Source organism: Spermophilus citellus, assembly GCF_964194105.1.
Source record: "Spermophilus citellus genome assembly, chromosome: 13".
In the NCBI taxonomy this organism is placed as follows: Eukaryota; Metazoa; Chordata; class Mammalia; order Rodentia; family Sciuridae; genus Spermophilus; species Spermophilus citellus.
Genome location: NC_138193.1, coordinates 93,854,354 through 93,876,376, shown reverse-complemented (window position 1 = coordinate 93,876,376; position 22,023 = coordinate 93,854,354). Strand labels below are relative to the sequence as shown.

The window sequence follows — 22,023 nt, the reverse complement described above, 5'->3', positions numbered from 1 at the left end:
TCAGCCCCAGACCAGTGGCCCATTCACCTCATTATTCTTGATTTTTTTTGTGTCATTTGGGCTGTTGATGGTCCTTGAACTTTTCCTTAATTTCCTGACTCCTGCCTACCTGCTTCTGGACCTTCCAGGTGGTCTCTTGCCTGCCTTCCTTCATCTATCAGTCTCTTAAATTTGGCCATTCCTGAAATTTATCCCAGGGCCCTCTTTGTTTTCTCCTGCGGCCCTCTGTGCCGTGCTCTCCAGGATCACATGGGTGGTGATCTTGCCACTCCTGCTCTGACCTTACATCTCCCCAGATGTCCATTCTCTGGCTGTATATCTCCAGTTCTCATAGCTGATGCAGATCAGCATGGGGGGAGGCAATCTGGAGTACTTACACTTCCCCAAACCATCTTTCCCGGGTCCTCCTTATTTCCATCAAGGTGCAGGTATTTGCCTTGGTCTTCAAATCTCAGCATCATCTTTGACTCTCCTCCCAGTACCCTGACCCCTTCTTCACAGATGGCCACGTGCCCTCAAGTCTTTCTTACAACAACAAAAACACACAAAACCTCCCACCTGGCTCTTGCCCTATCGGTTCCTCTGGGGTTTGCAGGTTCCAGCTCTTTCTTGACCACCCCCAACAGCTCCTGACCTGCTCTCCATCCTCACCTTGCACCCCCCAATGACTCTTCTGTGACCTTCACCTTTATTGACCTCCTGGTGCTCTCTCCTCTCCTGGGTGGCCTTTAAGATGAGTCTTCTTGGTCTGACTTTGGGGCTCATCCTTTGCACCCCACTCCACATATTTCCTCCTGTGCTGCTCTGTAGGAACACCCCTGTCCCTCTGTGGGTGAGCTGGTTCCTGAGCGGGAGCCTTGCTTCCCCAGATGGTGCTTTCACCCCAACCCTACTGCTCCAGCCCATTCTGTCTCTACCATTCCACGTCTACACTGGCTTTCATGGGCTGCAAAGGGTGCTGCGTGCAAGTGGCCATCTCTGAACTGTCCACTTGACATCTAGCCCATGGACTGCCTGACCACAGCCTTTCAATATTTTATTTATTTAAAAATTTAAAGGTATATTTTTAGTTGTAGTTGGACACAATACATTTATTTATTTATTTATTTATTTATTTATTTATTTATTTATTATGTGGTGCTGAGGACTGAACCTGGTGCCTCACATGCGCTAGGCAAGCGCTCTACCACTGAGCCTCAAACTGCAGCCCCTATTCATTTAAATTTCATTAACACATTTTGCCTATTTACATTTATTTTGTTTCTTTTTGTATTTTTCTTGTATTTATTTTGTCTCCTCATTTTATTCTTTAACTTGCAGCATTCAAGGGCAGGGGCCATATCTCAAAAGTCTCTGTGGTTCCCAGGATGCCAAGCTTGGTGTCTGCCATAGCCTGGTTGTGACTAGATTTCTCTTCTCTGACTCTGAGGGACTGTCCAGCCAATGGGTCTCCATCTCACTCATTCATCTGTCCATACTTTTATTCTCTTAAGAGCTATTAGGCACCTGCTATGTGCCAGGTGCTGCAGAAACAAAGTGAAATAAGACCCACACTGTGTGCTCTCGGGACCCACCAGAGAGATTTAGGAGGAAATCACTGAGTTCATGTCCCATGACTGCCTGTCCTACTGGGAGCCCAGTAGAGAATCATCTGCGTCAGGCTGGGAAGATTTCTTGGAGAAATTCTGAAGGCTGAAGGAGAATTCTTGAGGTGGAGGAGAGACACGAAGGAGGAGCCCCTGGGACTTTAAGGGAGTGGCAGAGGGAGGCAGGAGGGGGTTTGGGCAGTGCTTACCTGTGTTTGAGAGACAGGCTGCCAGGAAAGCAGGGCTGGGAATCACAGGTGGTCCTCCAGGAGCGTGTGCTTTATCCTGGGGGGAATGAGATGTCACCCAAGGCTTTTTGGCGTAGAGGTGACATTAGTTCTGATTTCAAGAGGCCAGTTTGGCAACTGTGGAGCTGTGCAGACCAAGGTGGGTGGGGCAGGTGAGGAGGGCGGAGCCCAGGTGCTGGAGCAGGGCAGAGCGGGGTGAGGTGAGGATGGGGGAGAGGGGAGCCAGGAGGGGAGACTGGGAGACTTGCTGGTGGCCTCAGCTTGCCTTGGCCCCTGGGACACGCCGGCTTTGATATGTGGCAGGGAGGGGCTCCTGCCGGGCTTCAATCCCCCTCCCTGGGTGGGAAAGAAGCTCCACCACTGTTGGCAAAGGGAGGGACGAGGTCTTGAGCTGTGCACCTGCATTCAGTAAGGAGTGCTTGGAAGTCATCTGGCAACCACGAGGACATCCCACCTCACTTCTCCTGCCTTCCCCATCTTGTTCAAGCAGTGGGAAGTGGAACCGGGTTGCAGTGCCTGGGGCCACCAGCTCTATCTCCAGCCCACACAAGTCCTCTGGGTGGGTCCACACCCAAGGGCTGGACCTGTTCCAGGCAGAAGCTGAGAGTCCAGGACTGCACCCAGCGTGGAGCTCTGTTTCCCCAGTAGACTTGGGGTCCCCCTGACCTCCGTGGTCCTTATTGATTAGGGTCCCCTGGGCCAAGGCAGGCACTGAAGTGGACTCCCCTACTGCCTGTTCTCAGGCTCATCCTGACCTGGTCAGTCTGCTGAGTGGCTCTACTGAGGCCAGAGCCCAGGATGCTGTGTCCCACTGCTTTTGTGGTGGCTTGTTATCCTGCCAGCTCCCGGGTCCTGATGCCTATGTGTTTCCTTGCTGAGAAGAGAAATCATATGGGAGATGGCGCAGCTGGCCTCCATGGGGCCCAGCTCTCTGTCCATTGCACTGATGCTCTAATGCCAGGGTCTGAACAGTGCTTGGCACATTGCAGGTGCTCAGTAAATAAACATCTTTTGAATGAAAGAATGTGCTTTCCATTAAAAAAAACTGCAGTGCAACCCATGCCAGGAATGTCCCCATCTTATCCTTTCTATGTGCCATCAGGATTGAATTTCTAGTACAAAACAGTGGTGATTTCCCATCACAGCAAAGGGTACCTTCTAGATTCCCCTGGGGAGGTGCTGGAGGGGAGGAGGAATATTTAGGGGTCACTGAGCCAGGTGGAGCAGTTTGTAGAACTTGCGCTCAAAGCTCTCTGAGCCGGGGGACAGTTTACACTCTGAAGCAGCTGCTGTCCTGCCACACAGGCCCAGGAAGCCACAATGGCGGGTGGGACTGTCCTTGAAGATTCATTTCCATGTGGGTGCCAGCTGCCTGGGGACAGACCAGGGCACAGCCAGGAAGCCAGGCTGAGTGCTGTGTCTGGGCTCCCAGCCTGCATATCTGTCTCTTAGCCCCTCAGGGCACACAGGAGCTGTATCTCCTGGCCTTTTCTCTCCTGGATGGGAGCTTGGACAGGGAAACCAGCTCCCTCCCTGTGTCCCTAGTCTCTGCTCCTCATCCTGGAGCCACGCTGGGCTCCCCCACCCACCATCTCTGTCTTGCTTTTCTCACTCTTCTGTTTTCTCCCCCATTCTTTTAAGATTGGTTCGGGAGAGTGGGCCTCGGGAGAAGACCCCTAGATCTTTGGGTATGTATTCTCTATGAGCACACCCTGGTTTTTAACCCTTTGTATTCCTGGGCTGGGTCATGGTGTGGAGTTAGGCCAGAAGAGACCTCAGGGCTCTCATTTCCAAGCCCCTCATTTCATAGACGGGGAAGCTGAGTCACCTGTGGTTCCTTGCTGGAGGGTGATGGTAAGCCTGGGCGTGGGGCTGGAGAAGCAGTGTACACTGGTGCCTGCTCTGCCTATGTTGATATACAACATAGTTGTATATCACTAGTTCATGATGGCCCAGATGAGAGGGATGGCTCTGTTACCAGTTGACAGATGAGGCTCAGTCACCTGGATGTCCTCCCTGGCCTTGGAGAGTGAAAAGCAGCCCCATCAGATTTGCATTGGGGACTCTTATTCTGTTTTAAGCAAGCAGAGGTGACCTCACTGGACAGAGCATGAAATCACATTCCACAAACCCTCAGTCGGGGCAGGTCCTGGCAGGTCTAAACGTCAGGGGAACAGGGCCAACCCCAGGATAGGAGTCAGGAGCGGGGCTGGACAGGAGGCTCTCAAGTGGGCAGAGCGGGGAGCAGGGATCCTTTCTGGGCCTGATGATCTCACTCTGTGGAGAAGCAGGCCTTGGCTGTGGTGCAGGGGAAATGAGGCCGCAGCCTCCTGCCTGGTGGCTGGGTGGTTGGGGCACCCTGATCCTGGGCTGCAAGTAGTAGGAGTTGGTGCCAGCCGATGTGCTGACTGGCAGGAGGGTGCCAGCTTCCTGGCAAGTCCCTGGCTGATCAGCTCAGCAGGTGGGTCAGTTAGCAGAGGGCAGGCTGTTGCCCAAGAGGCCCCCAGGTCAGGACCCAGAGCTGGACCTGAGAGGTAGGCCTGGCCCTGAAGCCTTGGTGGCAGCTGCTTCTCCCCTGCTCCCTGACTGGGCTGCAGTGGGGTGAGCCCAGGCAGCCTGGGTGACACTCATGGCACCTCAAGTGTCCTTTAGGAGCCTCCTCTGAGATTGCTGGCATGGGGGTTTGGGCCAGGAGACCTTGTCATGAGGGCCTGGCTACTCAAAGCTTCTTAAGGTGTCCCTTAAGGGTGAAGGTGGGGAAGTGGTATATACAAAGAGCAAAGTCCTTAGAGGGCTCCCTGCCCGATGTGTGTAACATGCCTAGCACATAGTAGGGCTTCCTCAAATCTTGCAGCATTCCTGCAAACCTTGCCCTGGTCAGTTAGCTCTGTCACCACCCCCACCCCTGTGTCCTCTGCCCTGTCTCTTACCTCTGGGCAGATGGAGGCTTTGAAGCCTCTCTTCCCCCTTGGATCTTCATCCTTCTCCCTGCCCCAAAGAGAGGGATCCTTATCAGAAGGTAGGAGGTGGGCAGAGGACCATGGGACGGGACCAAAAAGCTCTTCAGGAGTCCCAGATTCATGATTCCCTTTCCAGCCTTGGGCAGCCCAAGATGGCGGCCCATCTGTGAAATAGGAGAATGGGACTAGTGGTCCCATTCTCTGGCCCTTCCAGCTCTGCTGTGGTGGTATAAATGGTCAGCAGGCCTGTTTTACTTTTTCTTTTCCCGATTCTGTTTCCTGCCCAGCCCCCTTTCCATGTCTATATAAGAATAGGGCAAGCAATTCTTGTTGAACGAATGAATGAATGAGTGAATGAATAAAGGGGGATGATGTGGTCCTAGGCACTGTGGCTCAACAGGGGAAACCCAACCTCCATTAGGGAAGTGTTGGACAGAAGCACTGAGGGTGGAGGGCTTGGGCGGTTAAGTGACCCCAGCCACAGGGTGGGGGAGAGTAGCTCAGGAGCTGACTGTCTTCACCTCTCTCCCTATTCTTGACTCCTCAGAGCCCAAACCTTTGGCTCCACCCATCAGAGACAGGTCTGCCACCTCCTCCCAGAAGCCTGTCCTGCCTTTATCACAGTCTGCTCCTACGCTGACGGCCTTCTCTTTCAACCCCGCCAAAGAAGCCCACCCCTTGTTAAAAGAAGAGGACCAGAAGGAGACCAGCACCAAGGTATCTGGGAAGCCAGAGGAAGACGAAGTCAGGATCAAAGTGGACCACTGGCTAAATCCCAGAATGTTTCTGAACTGCACAGTGTAGAGCTGGCCCGTGGGACATGGAGGAGAGCCAGGAAGAGCCGAGGCAGCTGTGTCAAACCTTTCAGGCCAGGACTGCGGGTGGTCTGGGGGTGAGGGAGGAAGAGAAAGAGAAACTAGGACAGGGCTGGGGTGGGCACTGGGTGAAGTGAAGAGTACAGAGGGCTGCTGAGGGGCAGGTGGGGAGGAGGAAGGACAGAAGGTCACATGTGGTCGGAAGGAAGCAGGATGTGGGGGAGAGGACAGAGGGCTTAGGTGAACCAGGCTGGGTAATCTGACCTGCCAGGCTGGACAGCCACCGAGAGGCAGCTGACCAGAGGCTGTGGGGCTACGGTCTGACAAATACCTTATACATTGGAGGTGACCTTGGGGAGGTGGCTTCTCTTCCCTGGACAGGACTGATTTAGTAAAACTTGAAGAGGTGCTGGTAGGGGGCGCCTGTGTTCAGAGGTAAAATAGTTCAGCTCAGTAAACACATCCAGGTGCCTATTCCATCCCCACCATGTGGGAGGCGGGGAAGCCCTGCTGATAGTGACAAGGGCCAGGCCCTGCTCTAGTGAGGGCGACAGAACATGAAGGGTCCTAATCATTCCATGTAGAGAGATGACTTTGTCCTCCACTCGGCCTCAGCTTCCCACTGCACACTCAGACCCCAGATCCCCACATTACCGAATTCACCATCCATCTTCCAGATCCCAAGTGTCCCATTGGCTCACCACCGTGTCTTTGTTTCTGCTCCATTCACCCAGCTCCAGCCCAGCACAGCTTCACCTTCTTGCATCAACAACATTCTCCCTGAAATTGGATCATCCCAGCCCCACGTTCACTCTCTGTCATCTCTTCCATCTTCAGAAAACCCGACAAAACCAAAACAAAGCTATTCCACCTCTCTTTTCCGGTTCTCTCATGAGCTTACTCCAATCCGACTTTAGTCCCCCCCCCCAAAAAAAAGGGTCGCCAGGGACTGTCACCTTCCCAAATGCAGCCACATCTCAGTCCTGTCTATGTTGACCCAGCAGCAGCAGCTTTGGATTCAGCTGGCAGTGTGGTCCTCATCAACGCTCCCTTTAGGGATGGAGGTGGGGTGGCTCTTCCTTGGTGCTGTGCCTCCATGAGAGCCAGCTCCTTCTTGACCCTTCCTTGGCCCTTCCCAACTTCTGGAGGCTGAGCCCTCCTGGGCTTGGACCTCTGGTTTATTTACATTACCCCCAGGACCAGTTCGTGGCATTGAGTACCATCTCTGAGCCAAGAACTCCCAAATGCCCCTCGCCAGTCCCCACCTTCCCCTCACCTCCATTCACATATTTAGCAGCTACTCAACGTTTTCCCTTAGGTATCTAATTATATTTGGAACCCACCATGCCTGAAGCTCAACGCCTGAATCCTCACCTCACAAAATCTCCTCTTTCTCTAATGTTCCTGCTCGGGGAATGGTGGTAACAGGCCACTCCAGCCTTCCAGGGCCTCAGGCCAAATGTCTTAGGCCCATCCCTGATTCCTCTCTCTGTCTCTTTCACCTCGCATCTCAAGTGTCAGCAAAATCAGGTCTGGTTTAAAAAATGCCCAGGGGCTGACGGGTCCACCATCCCCACCCCCCAGCCCTGGTCCAAGCCCCCACCTCATGCTCAGTGTTCCCTTGCTCTGATCCGCTGTGCCCACTCCACCTAATCTGGACTCTTCCCATGTAGCTCCATCCCTGGGATATAAAAGTCAGAATGTTCTGGGTTGTGTAAGATGGCATCATTGGAGGAGGCCGGGGGAAGCCTACACAGGGTCCTACTTTTACAACTTCTTATGAGTCTCAAACTATCTCAAAACAAAAAATTAAAAGTAATCACCCAGGGAGAAGCCAGTGCCCCCGAAGGAGGTCAGGTCATATCACTCCTCTGTTCAAATCTTAAATGGCCTCCTGTGTCTCTCTGAGGAAAACCCAAGTCCTCACTATGGACTGCAAGGCCTAGTGTGGTTTAGATCCTGCCACCTTCTGACCTGGTGTCCTGTCACTGCTGTGACTCAGAGGGCTGTGCCAGCGTCCCCCCACCCCACCCCTTGCAGCCACACTGGGCACACTCCAGCCTCAGGGCCTTTGCATTTTAGAACATTTCTTTCCTAGAAACTGTGTGTTCTTTTCCTTTTCTTTATTATATCTCTGCTTGAATTTCACCTCTGGGCCTCCTTATCTAAAGCAACAGTCACCATCACTTCTGTATCCTTCCATTTTCTTTCCCCCTAGCATTTCGCTTGACATTAGAGATTCATGTGTTTCTTGTCCATCTCCTCATTTCCCAAAGTTCTTAGGGGACAAGGACTTTATCTTTTTGGCTCCTTCTTGAAACAGTGATCGGCACATAGGAGGTGCTCATGCTTTTGAGGACTGAATGAATGAGGGTATAGAGTCCCCAAGGCTAACAGAGTTTGCCTTGATCTTGTGCCAGATCCAAGTCACCATCTCCAAGTCTGCACAGGAAAAAATGCGGCTGAAGCAGATGAGAGAGATGGAGTTGTTCCGGAGGACAAAGGAGCCTGACAGGGAGAAGGAACTCGCTTCCCAGGCCCCCGGCTCGAGGAGAACCCTAGTGAAGGAAGGTACTGGGTGCATGGGATGGGAATCCTTCAGACGGGGGAAACTTCTTGGCCAATTCCTGGATTCTCAACTCTTGAGACTGGACAGGGCCTATGTCCACTCTCATAGTCTGTTTTTTTTAGGGACTCGGGATTGAACTCAGAGACACTGACCACTGAGCAACATCCTTAGCCCTCTTTGGTATTTTATTTAGAGACAGGGTCTCACTGAATTACTTAGCATCTTGCTTTTGCTGAGGCTGGCTTTGGACTCGCCATCCTCCTGCCTCAGCCTCCGGAGCTGCTGGGATCACAGGCGTGCGCCACCGTACTCAGCTCATAGTCTGTTAATGGGACCATTTCCAAGACGACCTTGGACCCCAGGAAAGGCAGGACCAGCTCAGTTCTAGGACTTTTTTTGTCTCCACAGGCCTCCTTCCCCTACGGGGCAGTGGGACCCTGTCTGTACCCACCAGGATGAACAGCCCATGCAGAAACAACTTTGGCATCATCTTGAGGAAGCGGGCCAACCGGTCCTCTCTGCCCAGCATCCCCGTCAGCAAGCAGGAGCCCAGCTTTGCCCGCCATGCTTCAGGTGGGGCTCAGACCTCTGGCTGCGAGGCTTCAGGATACTCTGGGGCATGAAAAGGGGATATGAGCTGCTCTGCCTGCCACGTAGGACTAGCAGGTAGCCCTTGTGTGAGGGGTCAGCTTGCCAGGGAGAGAAAGAGTGTTTGGAACTCATAACCATCTATGGACCAGGCAGGGGACCCAGAGATCACACCTGGTGTAACATGTCCTAGCAGAGTCATTAGCACACCGGATTAAAGATGCTATCGAATAGCAGCCAAGGAAGTAGAGGGAACTCCAGGAGGAGAAAGAGGAGGGGAGAGATCCCTGCCTGCTGTATCACACTGCCAGGTGGGTCAGAGGATCCACAGGTCCCAGCAGGACACCTCAAGAAAGGCGCCAAGGGGCCAGGGGAGGCTCTGTCTCCATTCTATTTTGCACATAAGCCCTTCACATGAGCTTTCATTTGAAAAGATTACTTAAAGGTATTTCAAAATAAACAATTGGGCCCATTTTATTTCAGTGGGATGTGGTGGACAGGGTTGGTAGACTAAAACAACATTTTAGTGCAATAAATTATATGAACTCACTTCCATTTTCCATTCAGCCTTTATGATCTGGGCACGGATCCCAGATGATGTCATGTGACAATCCCAGCCTCTATGATTGTGTCAAGTAGAAAGTTTAATTTGGGGCTAACCTTTGGTATCTCTCTGTTTTGATGAAGAGATCCTCCAGGCCCAGTCGGAGATGTCTGAAGCTGGCTCTAATTTTATAGCGAGGGTTTTAAAATATCATTCTACTTTCATTATAAATATTCATATCTATGACAAATAATATTAGTTTATCCATTATGGTAGTGACATGAAACTCCCTTTAAAATGAATTTACTTAGATTTGGAAGGAGGCTTGACTTGAAGAAAAGTACAAAGCAAGAAAAAATGTAGATAATTAAATGATATGGCAAAAGGTCATGGAAGTGGTAACTGAATGATTGATACTGGGAAATATTGATCTATATAACTCAACTGACTCACTTTATAGATAGGGAAACTGAGAACCAGAGATCCAAGGTCACCAAAGGTCCCTCAAGTTGACGGTGGCCCATAGAACTAAGACTTTGGCTAGTGACTCTTGACCCAGTATGGTCTGTTACCACCTCTCATTATTTAAACTGGGTGTGTGTGGAGGAGTACGGTAGAAATAAGATCGTTAAGTAGGTAGGTTGGGTTGTTGGAGTTAAGAAAAAACCAACATTCTCCTCTTATATCCTCCCTAGGATATAATCTTCTTCTTCCTCCTTCCTCTTCCTCTCTCTCTTTCTTGATAGTCAACAGAGAATCACTTACATTGTACCCTGTTTTTTGATTTGCCTGGAAATGATGGAATTTCAGGACTGTAAACTTGGCTATCCTCCTGATTTTCCTAATAAATCCAGTAAGACTCTAGCTTTTCTCGGGATACCAGGTAGGTTTAGGAGAGCTTGGTTGTGTCTACTCAATTCCTCCCATTTTATGTGTGCAAAAAATGGAAACTCCTGAACCACAAGGCACCCTGTGGACATTATTGAAAAACCGTCAGGGTAAGGGACTGGGCAGGACTAAAGTAGACGCAGACCCTAAGAGATTCGAGGCTGCAGTGGCTTCTGCCAGTGCCTTTTGTGTGTCTTAAAGTCTAGGTGGATGCTAAATGCCACTGGAGAACGAGGTGGCAGCAGGTTGGGGTTGGCAGGAGGCCAGCTTGACTCTTCTCCTGAATGGACCAGTGCTTCTTGCAAGCTTCACTAGACAGTGCTTAATTCAGGCCCAGGTTGACAGGGGAGGACAGGGAGGTTGGGTGTCACCTCCTACCTCCTAGAGGGTGATCTGAGGGCTGACACACCCTTTCGTGTGCCAATGGCAGAGAATCCAGGAAGGACATCTTTGTGACTGGTTTTAAGTAAAGGGCTGCTTCTCCATTCAGATTTGCCCGGGGCCACCTGGATGTGCTGTAGAGAAGATCATCCCTGGGGGCGAGGAGAGCTAGCCAGGGAGCCAGGCCTGGGAGCAGAGCTCTGGGTTGGAGACCTTTTTTCCTGGCAGTGTAATGGCCTCTCAGGGCCTCCAATATCCCACTGTGTGATGAGGGCATTGGGCTAGAAAAAGCGCCTCTGAAATTTCGTCCTGTTCTTGTGAGATTTTGTGATTCTGTCCATAAAGAAGGAGCGTATACAAAACACACTCTATTTTTGTTTGTTTTGGTACTGGGGATTGAAACTGGGGTGCTCTACCATTGAACTACAGCCCCACTCCTTTAATTTTTTAAAACTTTTTTTAATAGTTTTTTTTTAAAGTTATTTATATTAGTAGAATCCATTTTGACATAATTATACAAGCATGGAATATGTCTTATTCTAATTCAGTCCCTAGTACCTCTCCTTCCTCTTCCCTCCCCTATGCCTGCTCCTGTATCGATCTTTCTGCCATTTTGAGACAGGGTCTTGATAAATTGCGAAGGCCGGATTTGAATGTGTAATCCTCCTGCCTCAGCCTCCTGAGTAGCTGGGATTGTAGGCGTGCACCATCGCACCCAGCACATGCACAGGCTCTGGTTTCTAAATCACTTCCTTGTCTGTTGTGGGCCACATCTGGACCCAGCACCTGGACCTTGTCTCCTCCAGGGCTTCTTACCTTTCCCTGCCTCCCTCCAGCCATCTGTCCATGGAGCGCTCACCTACTCAGGCAGAGGATGATAGCAGGAGGGAAGGAGCAGAGGCTCCTGGTGGAAGTGAGGTCAGAACCACGAAAGGCGCTCACTGAGAGACTTCCTGGGCCTCAGCCCAACCCCAGGTAGGGCAGGACTGGAGGCGTGACATCAAGCAGCATATCACAAGTCAGTGTGTCCACCATGGTCAGAGTGGCAGTGGAGGAATGGAGAAAGTCAACAAAAGGCACAGTCGGATGGTCCCCTTTGGCTCCCTGGGGCGTGAGGCCTGGAGCTTCTGACCGTCATCAGTCCCTCCTGCATACACAGTGGACTCCGAGCTGCGGGCCATTGGCATGGTGAGGGTCAGGAGGAGCAGCCACTGGGGACATTTGCCCACCTTCAGTCCTCCTGGGTGAAGTTTCTCTTTCTTTCCTGTTTGTGGGTGCAGCTAACTCCTTACCTGCCGTGCTTACTCTGGGGTCTCCTGAATGGGAGGACGAGGAGGACGAGATGGGTCTGAGAGGCTTCAAGGAGTTGAGGCCTTTCTCGAACCCAGAGCTGGGCTTGATGGACGCCCTCCAGTGCCTCAACAGCAGTGATTGGTGAGGAGACACCGTGTGTGTGTGCACAACCTTGCATCTATGTGTGTGTGTGTGAGAGTGTGTGTGTGTGAGTGTGTATGTGGTACCTCTAGCTTCCTGAGCCTGGATTCCCCCGGTTGACCCTGTGCACTGATCTGCAATACGCCAGGGTTAGGCCTGACAACTGTGACTCTGACTCCAGAAGGTGGGGACTGGGAAGGATCGCAGCCCTTTATTTCCCTAACTCAAGTTTAATTTGCTCTGAGTCTTCCTCACCCTGTGCTGATGGGGCACAGTCTCAGTCTTGAGCAGAGTGATGGCTCAGAGTCCAGAACATTTATGGAAAGCCCTCAGGGTCTTCAGTCCTCACTCCAAGTACTTCCCTTTAGGTGTCTGCTTTGTGTCAAGGACCCAAATAGGTCTTGGTCTGGGCACGGATCCCAGCACTGCCAGAGCCGAGGGCCAGCCAGGGCCCATACAATGGCTCACACTGAATGCCTAGGATTTCAGGCCTGGGTGACACTCCAGGAAGTGCTGCCTCTGAGACCCTGAAATGCCACCCTGTTCTGTGTGTGTGTGTGTGTGTGTGTGTGTGTGTGTGTGTGTGTGTGTCCCAGAGGTCCCTGGTCTGCAGAAGGAGCAGGGGTTCTTCCTCCTTATCTACTTGTGACAGTCCCGGCCTTGCTTCTCAGGCAGATGAAGGAGAAGGGCCTGGTGAGCGTCCAGCGCCTGGCGGCCTGTCACTCGGAGGTCCTGGCTGGGAGGCTGCACGATGTGTCCTTGGCAGTGACTGGGGAGGTGAGGCCTCCCGACAGACCATGAGCTTTGCCCCCTCCCTGCAGCTGCTCCCCCTTCCCTGGTGCAGCTGCTCAAGGTGAGTTTCCCAGAAGCCACGGAGGGGCCCATGGCTCCCTGGAACATGGGCATCTCTATGTCTCAGCCTTCAGCCACTGAGGTAGGAGGAGTCACCCATTCTTTTCTTTCTTTTTTGTAGCAGTGATCAACCCCAGCGGTGTTTAACCACTAAGCCATATCCCCAGTCCTTTTATTTTTTACTTTGAGACAGGTCTCACTGAGTTGCTTAGGGCTTTGCTAAGTTGCTGAGGCTAGTCTTGAACTTGTGATCCTCCTCCCTCAGCCTCCTGAATCTCTGGGATTACAGGCATGCGACACTGCACCTGGCTAGCCATGTATACTTCAGATTAGAGAGCTGAGACCTGGACTCTGTGTACCTGTAATCTTTGGAAGTGGCACATTTGGAATCCAGTGTGCCCATTTTTACACAAACTGCCTGGGGAGGGATGGCATGCTCTGGGCCAGATCCCCAACTTCAGGACAGCTGTAGCATTTCCCAAGGCCTGTCTGAGGCTGGGACTCAGCCTGGGCCCAGAGAGGCAGTCAGAGGCACTTGATCCATGTGGAGGCCTTGCAGACGGGACTGCTTCAGTGAGGGTAGGGATATGACTACAGAAGATGTTGTGTTGACATGCAGGCTGGGCTGGGTTGTGGCTCTGTGCTTTCCTGTATGTGACCTGGGGTCTGTTTCTTCCTCTGCAAAATGAGTGTCATATACCTACTTCTCACAGTACTTGTGAAAATCAAATTGGATATTTTCTTTTCTTTTTTTTTTTTTATAAATGTGCCCTGAAGACTAAGTGTTGTGAAAATTTCAGATGATAACGATAATGGTGGAATTAACAATTATGATGATCACAAAATGGGACTGTTTTGCCCAGAGCGGCTACAGGGTGTTCATTTCTAGCGTGGTGAGGGGTGAGGAGGGGGCTTGGGGTGGGGGAAGGGGTAGCGCGAGGGCTGGTTCATTTCCCATCCTCGCTGTGTTCCAGAGCCCTAGGCAGGGGCTGGCAGTCCTAGAGGCCCCTTCTCTCTCTCTCTCCCAGGTCTCCAACCTCCGCTCCAAGGTGTCCCGCCTGGCCATCAGCACCCTGGGAGACCTTTTCCGGGCTTTAAAGAAGAACATGGACCAAGAGACTGAGGAGATCACCCGCTGCCTGCTCCAGAAGATGGGGAACACCAGCGAGTTCATCCAGCGGGCAGCCAACCATGCCCTGGGTGCCATGGTGGAGAACGTGACCCCTGCCCGTGCCCTTGTGGCCCTCACCTCAGCAGGCATTTAGTATGTGGCTGCCTGTTGTCTAGAAGGGCCAGGGAGGCAGGGGAGAGGCTCTAAGATGTGAGAGAAGGAGGAAAGGGACAGAGAAGGAAGGAGGCAGAAAAGCGGGGCTGCAGAGGGTCAGCGTGCCCAAGGCGCCCACCTCAGGCTCTGAGGCACCACCAGCTTCTCAGTGGGCTTTTCCCCACCCTTTCTGGACCAGGCTGGGGATTCTGGAAGAGGTGCTGTTGTTCTGCTCCAAGGCTGGGGAGCACGGTGGCCATGGTAATGCCGCAGGAGGCACAGTCGCAGAGCAGCCTGGGCTGTGCCCCAGGGGCTCCTACCCTCCCCGGGGGCATTCTGCTTGTGTCTGATGAAATTTGGGCCAGTGAGGAGAGGAAGGCACAAATGGCCGTCTCCTAGGGAGGGAGAGGCTGCAGTTGGAGCCAGATTTGCTTTTCCCTTAAGAACAAAAAGCAAAACCAAAGGCATTTCCGGGCCCTCTCTCCCTCAGGGCAAAATGCCCCTCCACCCCAATAAGTCCACCAGCATGGGCCTCTCAGGGGACATTAGGGTCTGCTGCCGCAGCCAGCACACCTTTGCATGTCGCCAAGGGTGAGGTGCTCCTGAGCCACGTCGCCTGGGTTCCATTCTGGATCGTCCCCTCACCTCTCCAGGCCTCCTGATGTGTTTCTCTTGTCAGAGTTCAGATTCCACCTGTCACAACGACCAAACCACCCAGTTCAGTTCAGCAGACATGCACTAGGCTTCTGCGGTGTCAGGGTGCCTGTGAGGTTGCGTCGGAGATGGGGACCTGTTCTCTGTTCCCAGGGAGCTGGATGCCTCACCAGGCTGAAGGCAAGGGCACACCTCAGAGGGAACATCTCAGTGTGCCTGTCAGGCTGGGAAGGAAGAGGAGACACTGACTGGGATTTTTCTAGGTGGAGGAAAATGGGGTGGTGCATGTAGATCAAAGGATGAGTGCACTTGGGCAGGCCCCGAGAGCACTGAGCTCAGGGCGTGTGGCTTTGGGCACTTGTCCCTCTCTTCCCTACAGCCCTGTCATCAGAACTGATCTCTCTGTCCTCCAGGATTCCCCAGCCGTGTGTGGGAGCCACGGTGGGCTGGCCTGACCACGGGTCTACAGTCTATGCTTGTAGATCCATATTTTCCAGCTGGGACCCCCACATCCCCATCCTGGGACTGACCACGTGGCTGTGCTTGTTTCCTTTCAGCCACCGGAACCCATTAGTCCGGAAATGCACCGCTGAGCACCTTTCAGTCGTCCTGGAGCAAATTGGTGCAGAGAAACTTCTCTCAGGCACAAGGGACAGCACTGACATGCTGGTGCACAACCTGGTGAGGCTGGCTCAGGACTCCAACCAGGACACCAGGTAGAGCAGGGCTGGGGCCTGGGGCAGACAAGGCCACCAGCCAGCCCCAGGGGCCCTGGCCAGGGTTCAGCTTCCCTGGGGTCATTCAAGGGGACCGTCAGGTAGACTGAAGCTGATTTTCCTATTGTCCCCCCCCCATATCACAGACAAGTCTGTTCAAGAAGCCGTCAGTGCCCCCTGCCTCCACGCTGCTTCTTCCTTCCTCTCTCTACTCCTTGCCAAGTCGCTCCTATCTCCACCCACCCCGGCTCTGTTCTCTGCAAGACTGTTCAGTCATTTTGCCAAGTGTTATCTGCGGAGCACTCTTCATCCTTGTGACACAGCGTTGAATTGGAAAAACCAAGCCCCTGTTGTCTTACTCTTAGTTAAGGGAGACAGATAGTAAAAGGATAAATATTAGATCACTTTAGACACAGATAAAGGATGCAAAGGTAAAAACAAACAAGAAGATAGAGAGGAGAATGGGCTGGGAGCGAGTTTAGACTGAGGTTTGGGGAGATGTGAGAACTGACCAGCTGGATGGAGTCAGCCTTTTTGAGAATGTGGGAACGTGATCCAGGCAGAGGAGATGGTACGAAGGCCTCTGGATTGGAACTGCCTGGTGTTCAGGGACCAGGATGGCCAGCCTGGGTGGAGCACCAGGAGTCAGGGGTGTAGTGGACCGGTGCCCAGATCATGGAGGGCCTCAGAGGCCAAGGTCAGGGTTGGAATTTAGAGTTGCATAAAGCGAGGTCACAGGAGGATTTTTTTGGTTGGAGTGTGAGGACGTCTTAGAGGGTTTTAAGCAGGCCAGTGGTGGGATGAGTTTGTACACTCCAGCGGCCCTGCCCAGCTGGGGCTCCTAGCATGCTGCTTCCCGAGCCTTCCTTCTGTCAGCCGAGGTATCTGCCTCTTTGTAGCCCATCCAACAAGTGAAAATACTTGGATTTCTAATTTTTATCAATCCCATGGGTGAAGGTGACAGCTCATTGTTGTTTCTGAGTATTTTTATCCTGGTGACTAGTGAGTTTGAATTTTTTTTTTTTTTTTACATATTTGCTAGCTGTTGGATTAGAAATATCTCTTTCTGGCTGCTCACTGGAGGACTGACAGTTAGGGAGAGGAGCCAAGATCAGGGTGGACAGCAGACGATGGCTACACACGGTCTGGGCAAGGGGGACTGGAGGCTGGGCTAGGATTGTGGGTGACTGATACATTTTGAAGGCAGAGCCAACAGGACATAGATGAGTGGTGAGGGTTGCGGGGATACATAAATCAAAGATGCCTCTCAGGTGTTTAGACAGAACAACTGGGTGAATGAGAAGAATACTGGTGAAAAAGAAGGTTTGGGGTTATTTGTTTCTCCTTGCTGGTAGGTGATGGAAACGGAGGCCTAATCTCTCTCTGGGTCTAACATTCTTTCCCTTCTGACCTCCCTTTTATACTGGATGACCCTCCCTGACTTTCATTTTCTGTTTTGGAAACCCCATGCCTCCTGGTTTCAGGTCACTGGACCTCCTGGTTCTCCTTTACCCAGGGCCATTTCTCCACCCTGCCTGCCCTCTGCATGGAGGTGACTGTGGAGTCTTTACTCCTTCATTGTCCCCCTTTTCTGGCTCTCACTTCTCATGACTGCAGCCACCAGCAGACTCTGGCACTGCCCTGTCTCCCTCCAGACCAGACCCTTTTTGGAGTGTCAGTCTCACATCTCTGATACCTCTAGGGGACCTGCCACTGGATGTCCCAGTAACCATCTTCAGTGCAGAGTGTCCCTAAAGGAGCTCATTGCCATCTCCCGAAGCCTGATTTCTTTGGCTGTGTTTTCTTCACGGTTCATAGTGACCATTACTTGCCAAGTCACACAGGATGCAAAATAGGGATTCCCATACTTCATTGAACCCGAGACTCACATTTACCCCGCATGGTAAGATCTTTGAAACTGGCTTGTGTCTTACAATCAGAGACCTCTCAGTTGCTGTTGTAAACCAAGTGATTGCAACTTGGGTTTTATTATTTCACGTTTGCAAACTTTGGCATTCAAGTTTGCATTGTAGGAATCTATGCTGTAAGCTTTTCTTTCCTTGTCAATCTTTTGATTTATTTACAGAAATCATTTTGGGTGCTCTGCAGAAAATTGTTGAGTTTAATTACTGTTGAAAATGTCTTAGAAGTATTATACTAGTATTTGGCATTGAATTGAAAAATTATTCTGTACAAGATGACATGGAGACAAGCAATGGGGCATCCATCAGACGTCGGCAAAGCAATCATTCACTGTTGAAGAAATGGCCAATATTTCACATTTTCTTGCAGAGAAACCACCAAGGACTTTACCTGACCCAAGGAAGGAAAATGCTCACCAGTAATGTTACCTTCTTTTTCCAAGGCAGCCTTCACTCGTGGCACAGCATCACTGAAGATAGTGGAAAGTGCCAGCATTTTATTTTTCTGTTTTTCCTTAATGGAAAATAAAGTAATGGTGCATTTTGCGATGCTTCCTGCTATCAAATCCCGTTATTCCAACCCCCTAGCAGCTCTTGAATCTGACTGCCCCTTCTTATCCCCACTCGGCTGCCTTATTTCAGGTCTTCATCTCGTGCCTGGGCCACGATGATAGCCTCCTAATGGTCTACTGGCCCCCAGGCTTGTCTCCACCAATCACCCCTCACATTGCTGCCAGAGACGGTGTGACTAATGCACAAAGCTGGTCATTCCTCAGCTTCCTGTCGCCAGCAGCTAAACTCCTTCATGTCTCCTTAAACAGGGCCCTGCCTTCTTGTCGACCTGTCGCTTCCCGTGTCTAGTCCCTGCTCACTCTTCCTCAATCTGATCTCCTGCTGATATGTCAAATGTGCTATGGACCCTGGATGGCCCTTCTCCTCCTGCTTATTCCCTAGTCCCACACCCACTTGTGAACTCCCACTCATCCTTTGAGTCCCAACCCCAGGGTCAGCTCTTCTCTGAAGCCTTCCTTTATTTCCTCCCCATCCACCACCATTCACCAGGTAGAGCCAACCACTCCCTTCTATACTGTCTTCCTTCAGACTCTTAAATGTACCAGACTAGAAAAAAATTAATTATATTTTTTTTGTATAGAATTCAACAGAATAATGGATAGCCATTTAAAAGGATGCTGATAAAGAGTTTTAAATGACCTAGAAAGATAACGGATGATAAAGTGAAAAATCCAGATGCTAGGCGTATCTGCACTTTGGTATCAAATGTATTTGTGTGGAAAAAATATTAATATGTAAAAATGTCATAGTGATTTTTCTCTTGGTGATGGCATTATGGGTGATGTTGGTTCTTTTTATGAATCTAATTTTTAAGTGGGTAGGATTGCTTTCCTGATGAGGAGAAGTATTAAAAACTCTCCTCCCATAATTGGGAAATTACGAAGCCCAGGTCTTGTGCCCTTCTGTCGCTGTCGCTTCAGCTTGCTCTTTCTGCTATGGCAGGTTTTATGGCCGGAAGATGGTGAATATCTTGATGGCCAACTCGAAGTTTGATGCATTTCTGAAGCAGTCCCTCCCGTCACATGACTTGCGGAAAGTCATGGCGGCCATCAAGCAGCGGGTGAGTTGGTGGAGTGTGACTCTGAGTCTTTGGGGGCAGAGAGGAGCCTGGTGGCCCTCAGTGGGTCCGGAGAGTGGAGAGTAGATTCCAGAGCTTCACTTTCATCCGTTGCCCCTGACAGGTGGGATAAATGTGGCTTCTGGCCCCTGTGCTCATTTCTGGTTCTGCCCCTCCCTGCCTAAAGCTTCCTTGAACTCCCTGGGCCTACACAGCTTCATCTGCTAAGGCGGGATCTTGGTCTCTGCCCTGCAACCTCCAGGGCTCTGGAAAGCTCAGCTGTGACCTCTGGAGCTCTCCCAGGCAGAAGGGGGGTGATCCCTCATGTTGTAGTCTATACCAGAATGGTGGGCAGTTCCCTAGAGGGCAGCTTCTTTTAGCTCATGTTTGTGTGTCTTTTTTTCAAGGGGACAGAAGATAATCATGAACTTCCATCTGCCAAAGGTCGAAAGGTGTTGAGGAGCCTGGTGGCATATGAGAACGGCCTACCCACCGAGGACGGGTATGGCTGCTCTTGTCTCTCTGGGGCTTCATGTTCAAAACTGCCAACAGAAGCATCTTGCTTGCCCATGGCCCAGGGTTGCTCTGGGGGTAGAGGTGTGGATCTGGTGTACAGCTGAGACCTAATTGGGTCTGCAGTACAAATGGATAGTTTCCAAAGAAATGTTGCTCCACTCACATCTTGGGCAGACAAAATGGAAGCTGGTTCCTGCAGGCTTGGCCAAGGGAGTGCCCTTCCATGAGTGCAGGTGGGGCTTGTTGGTCCGGCCCTGTGCGAGGTCAGCCTCTCTTCATTCACTTAGATCAGCAAATCCTTTGGGCACCAGATGTGAATGCGCAAGCAGGGCATGGCCAGGGCCTCGGGGGGGGGCCCCCTGGATTAGTTCAGAGATGGAGTTGGGACACAGCAGGCCAGAAGGCCTGGGCTGAGGGGTTGGAGGGTAGATCCTGGTAGCAATTAGAAACCAAGCAGGAATCCCATGGCCACTCCCTAAAAGTTAACCATTCTGCCATGTCTTGGGAGGATGCCATCTGAACTCAGCAGGACCTCAGAAGAAGGCCCACCCCATCTTCAATAGCAGCCTCCTGCTTTCTCCCACTAGGAGATCTCAGCCAGGAGCTCCAGTTCCAGGGCCCCCTGCAGCCTCCTTCCCTGCTGTGCCTTTGTTTAGGTTTTGCAGTCTTCACCTGGACCATGCCTATTGGCCTAACAGGCTCAGCTCACTTGTTGTCTTCTCTCAGATGCTCTCTGACACTCTGTACTCTCCTCCCCCCATCCTCAGGGTGGACAGCTGCCCCTCTCCTTTATGACTGTCTTCTATTGGTCCATGACCTCCCTAAGGCAAACACTGTGCTTCTGGTCGTTCTCAGTGCTCAGCACGGCTCTTAGCACTAAGTAGGCCAGAGTGTGAGGTGTAGGAATGAATGACAGATTGGATGATGCGGAGTCCTTTTGGCTGGGAACTGGGTGTAGAGCACGAGCTCAGTGACCCTGACTTTGAATGTGGGGTGGCAGTTTTCTATTGAGCTGCTCTGGTGCTGATTCAATCAGGCCACGGGGCTCAGATGGGCATGTGATCCAAATGTCAGGGAACAGAGCTTCATAACATTTCCCCAGTTACTAGAGGAATGAGAGCAGACCTGGCCAGCAGGTGCAGGATCCAGCCACCAGGGAGAAGGTGGGTCCTGATGACCTTAAAGACCTTTCTCCAGTCTTGGATTAAATGTGCATCAGTTGGAGCTCAGTAGTTGAGCACTAGAATATGTGAGCCTCTGGGTCCAGCACCACAAAAGAAAAAAAGAAGAAGAAAAGAAATGTGTACCAGTCATCTTCTCGTGAACATTTACCCGCCACTCCAGCCTTCCCTGCCAATTTTGCACATGTCTCCTGAAAGGGGGGAAAAGGCAGGAAGAGAGAGCTCTGCCTCTGGCAAGAGGATGGGGCCCTAGGCAACCACATCATTGTCCCCTGGGGAAGAGAGTTCTCAATGCCAGTGTCCCCAAGCAGCAGGTAGAGGAGAAGCTTGGGGTGGACCAAGCTGCAGGTGCTCATCTAGAGGGATGGCATGTGGTACAAGACGTATGTTCATCCCTCCTTCTGCCTAGGCTTGGCTCCAATGGCCCACGGCGTGTGGGGTTGCGCTCCTCGGCATGGGGAGGCGGGGAGGCGGAGGAGCAGCTACGGGAGCTGTTGAGGCTACTGGAGGCCAAGGAGTACCAGTCGCGGATGGATGGTGTGGGGCGGCTCCTTGAGCACTGCAAGACCAAGCCAGAGCTCATTATTTCCAACCTGGTCCAGGTGAGCACTGCCCACCCTTCCCTCTGGCTTCTCTCTCTTTTGTGGGTGCAACTTCAATTTGGAAAACTCTGAACCAGGGTTGGACATTGTGCCAGGCCTCTCAGGGTGGAAGGGGCCTGCTTTCCAGTCGGCCTTGTAATGCCAAATGGGGTCCTGAGGGGTTGACCACACCTTTGAAATGCTCAGAGATATCTTGGATGTCTCATCTGTCTGACAGATTAATAACGAGGAAGGTAGGAAGTACAGGTAGAGGGCACCATGGGGGAGGTCTTGGATTGCTTTTGGTTAGTTATTTCCATAATGTATGGAGGCAGAGCCTGTGGTTGGACCATGATGGATGGAGAGGTGGATTAGGGGTAGGTATAGCCTTTCTCAGGTGGAACACCAGGGTGAATACCTGCTTCTTCCTGGAGCAGGATTGCTGGCAGTCACTCCTGAGTCAGAGTAGGGGCAGGCGGGGTCAGCAGACCTGGTGTCCATTCATGTTTCTTATTAGCTGTATAATCTGAAGCACAGCATTTAATCCCTTGGAGCCTCAGTTGTTGTTTATGGAAAGGGGGATAACACATACCTTGTGGTTGTCAAGGTCATTCAGTGGAAGAGCACAGAGGACCTCCATGATGCTGGGCACTTGGCAAGCGAGGAGTGCCCAGGGTGTGTTAGTTCCTCCTTC

The 22,023-nt window shown here is 51.7% G+C and overlaps 1 protein-coding gene across 7 annotated transcripts in view; it reads left to right on the top strand.

Moving 5' to 3' along the window:
• The window catches only part of TOGARAM2 (TOG array regulator of axonemal microtubules 2), a 61,427-nt gene that overhangs the window by 27,440 nt on the left and 11,964 nt on the right, over positions 1 to 22,023 (top strand). For all 7 annotated transcript variants that reach the window (XM_081264822.1, XM_081264819.1, XM_081264824.1 and 4 more), the window contains 11 exons: positions 3,476 to 3,522; positions 5,342 to 5,511; positions 8,030 to 8,180; positions 8,587 to 8,751; positions 11,860 to 12,013; positions 12,685 to 12,790; positions 13,894 to 14,129; positions 15,341 to 15,499; positions 18,937 to 19,054; positions 19,459 to 19,553; positions 21,158 to 21,350. In XM_081264822.1, coding sequence (XP_081120948.1) covers positions 3,476 to 3,522; positions 5,342 to 5,511; positions 8,030 to 8,180; positions 8,587 to 8,751; positions 11,860 to 12,013; positions 12,685 to 12,790; positions 13,894 to 14,129; positions 15,341 to 15,499; positions 18,937 to 19,054; positions 19,459 to 19,553; positions 21,158 to 21,350 — 1,594 coding nt within the window. The remainder of the gene's footprint in view (positions 1 to 3,475; positions 3,523 to 5,341; positions 5,512 to 8,029; positions 8,181 to 8,586; positions 8,752 to 11,859; positions 12,014 to 12,684; positions 12,791 to 13,893; positions 14,130 to 15,340; positions 15,500 to 18,936; positions 19,055 to 19,458; positions 19,554 to 21,157; positions 21,351 to 22,023) is intronic.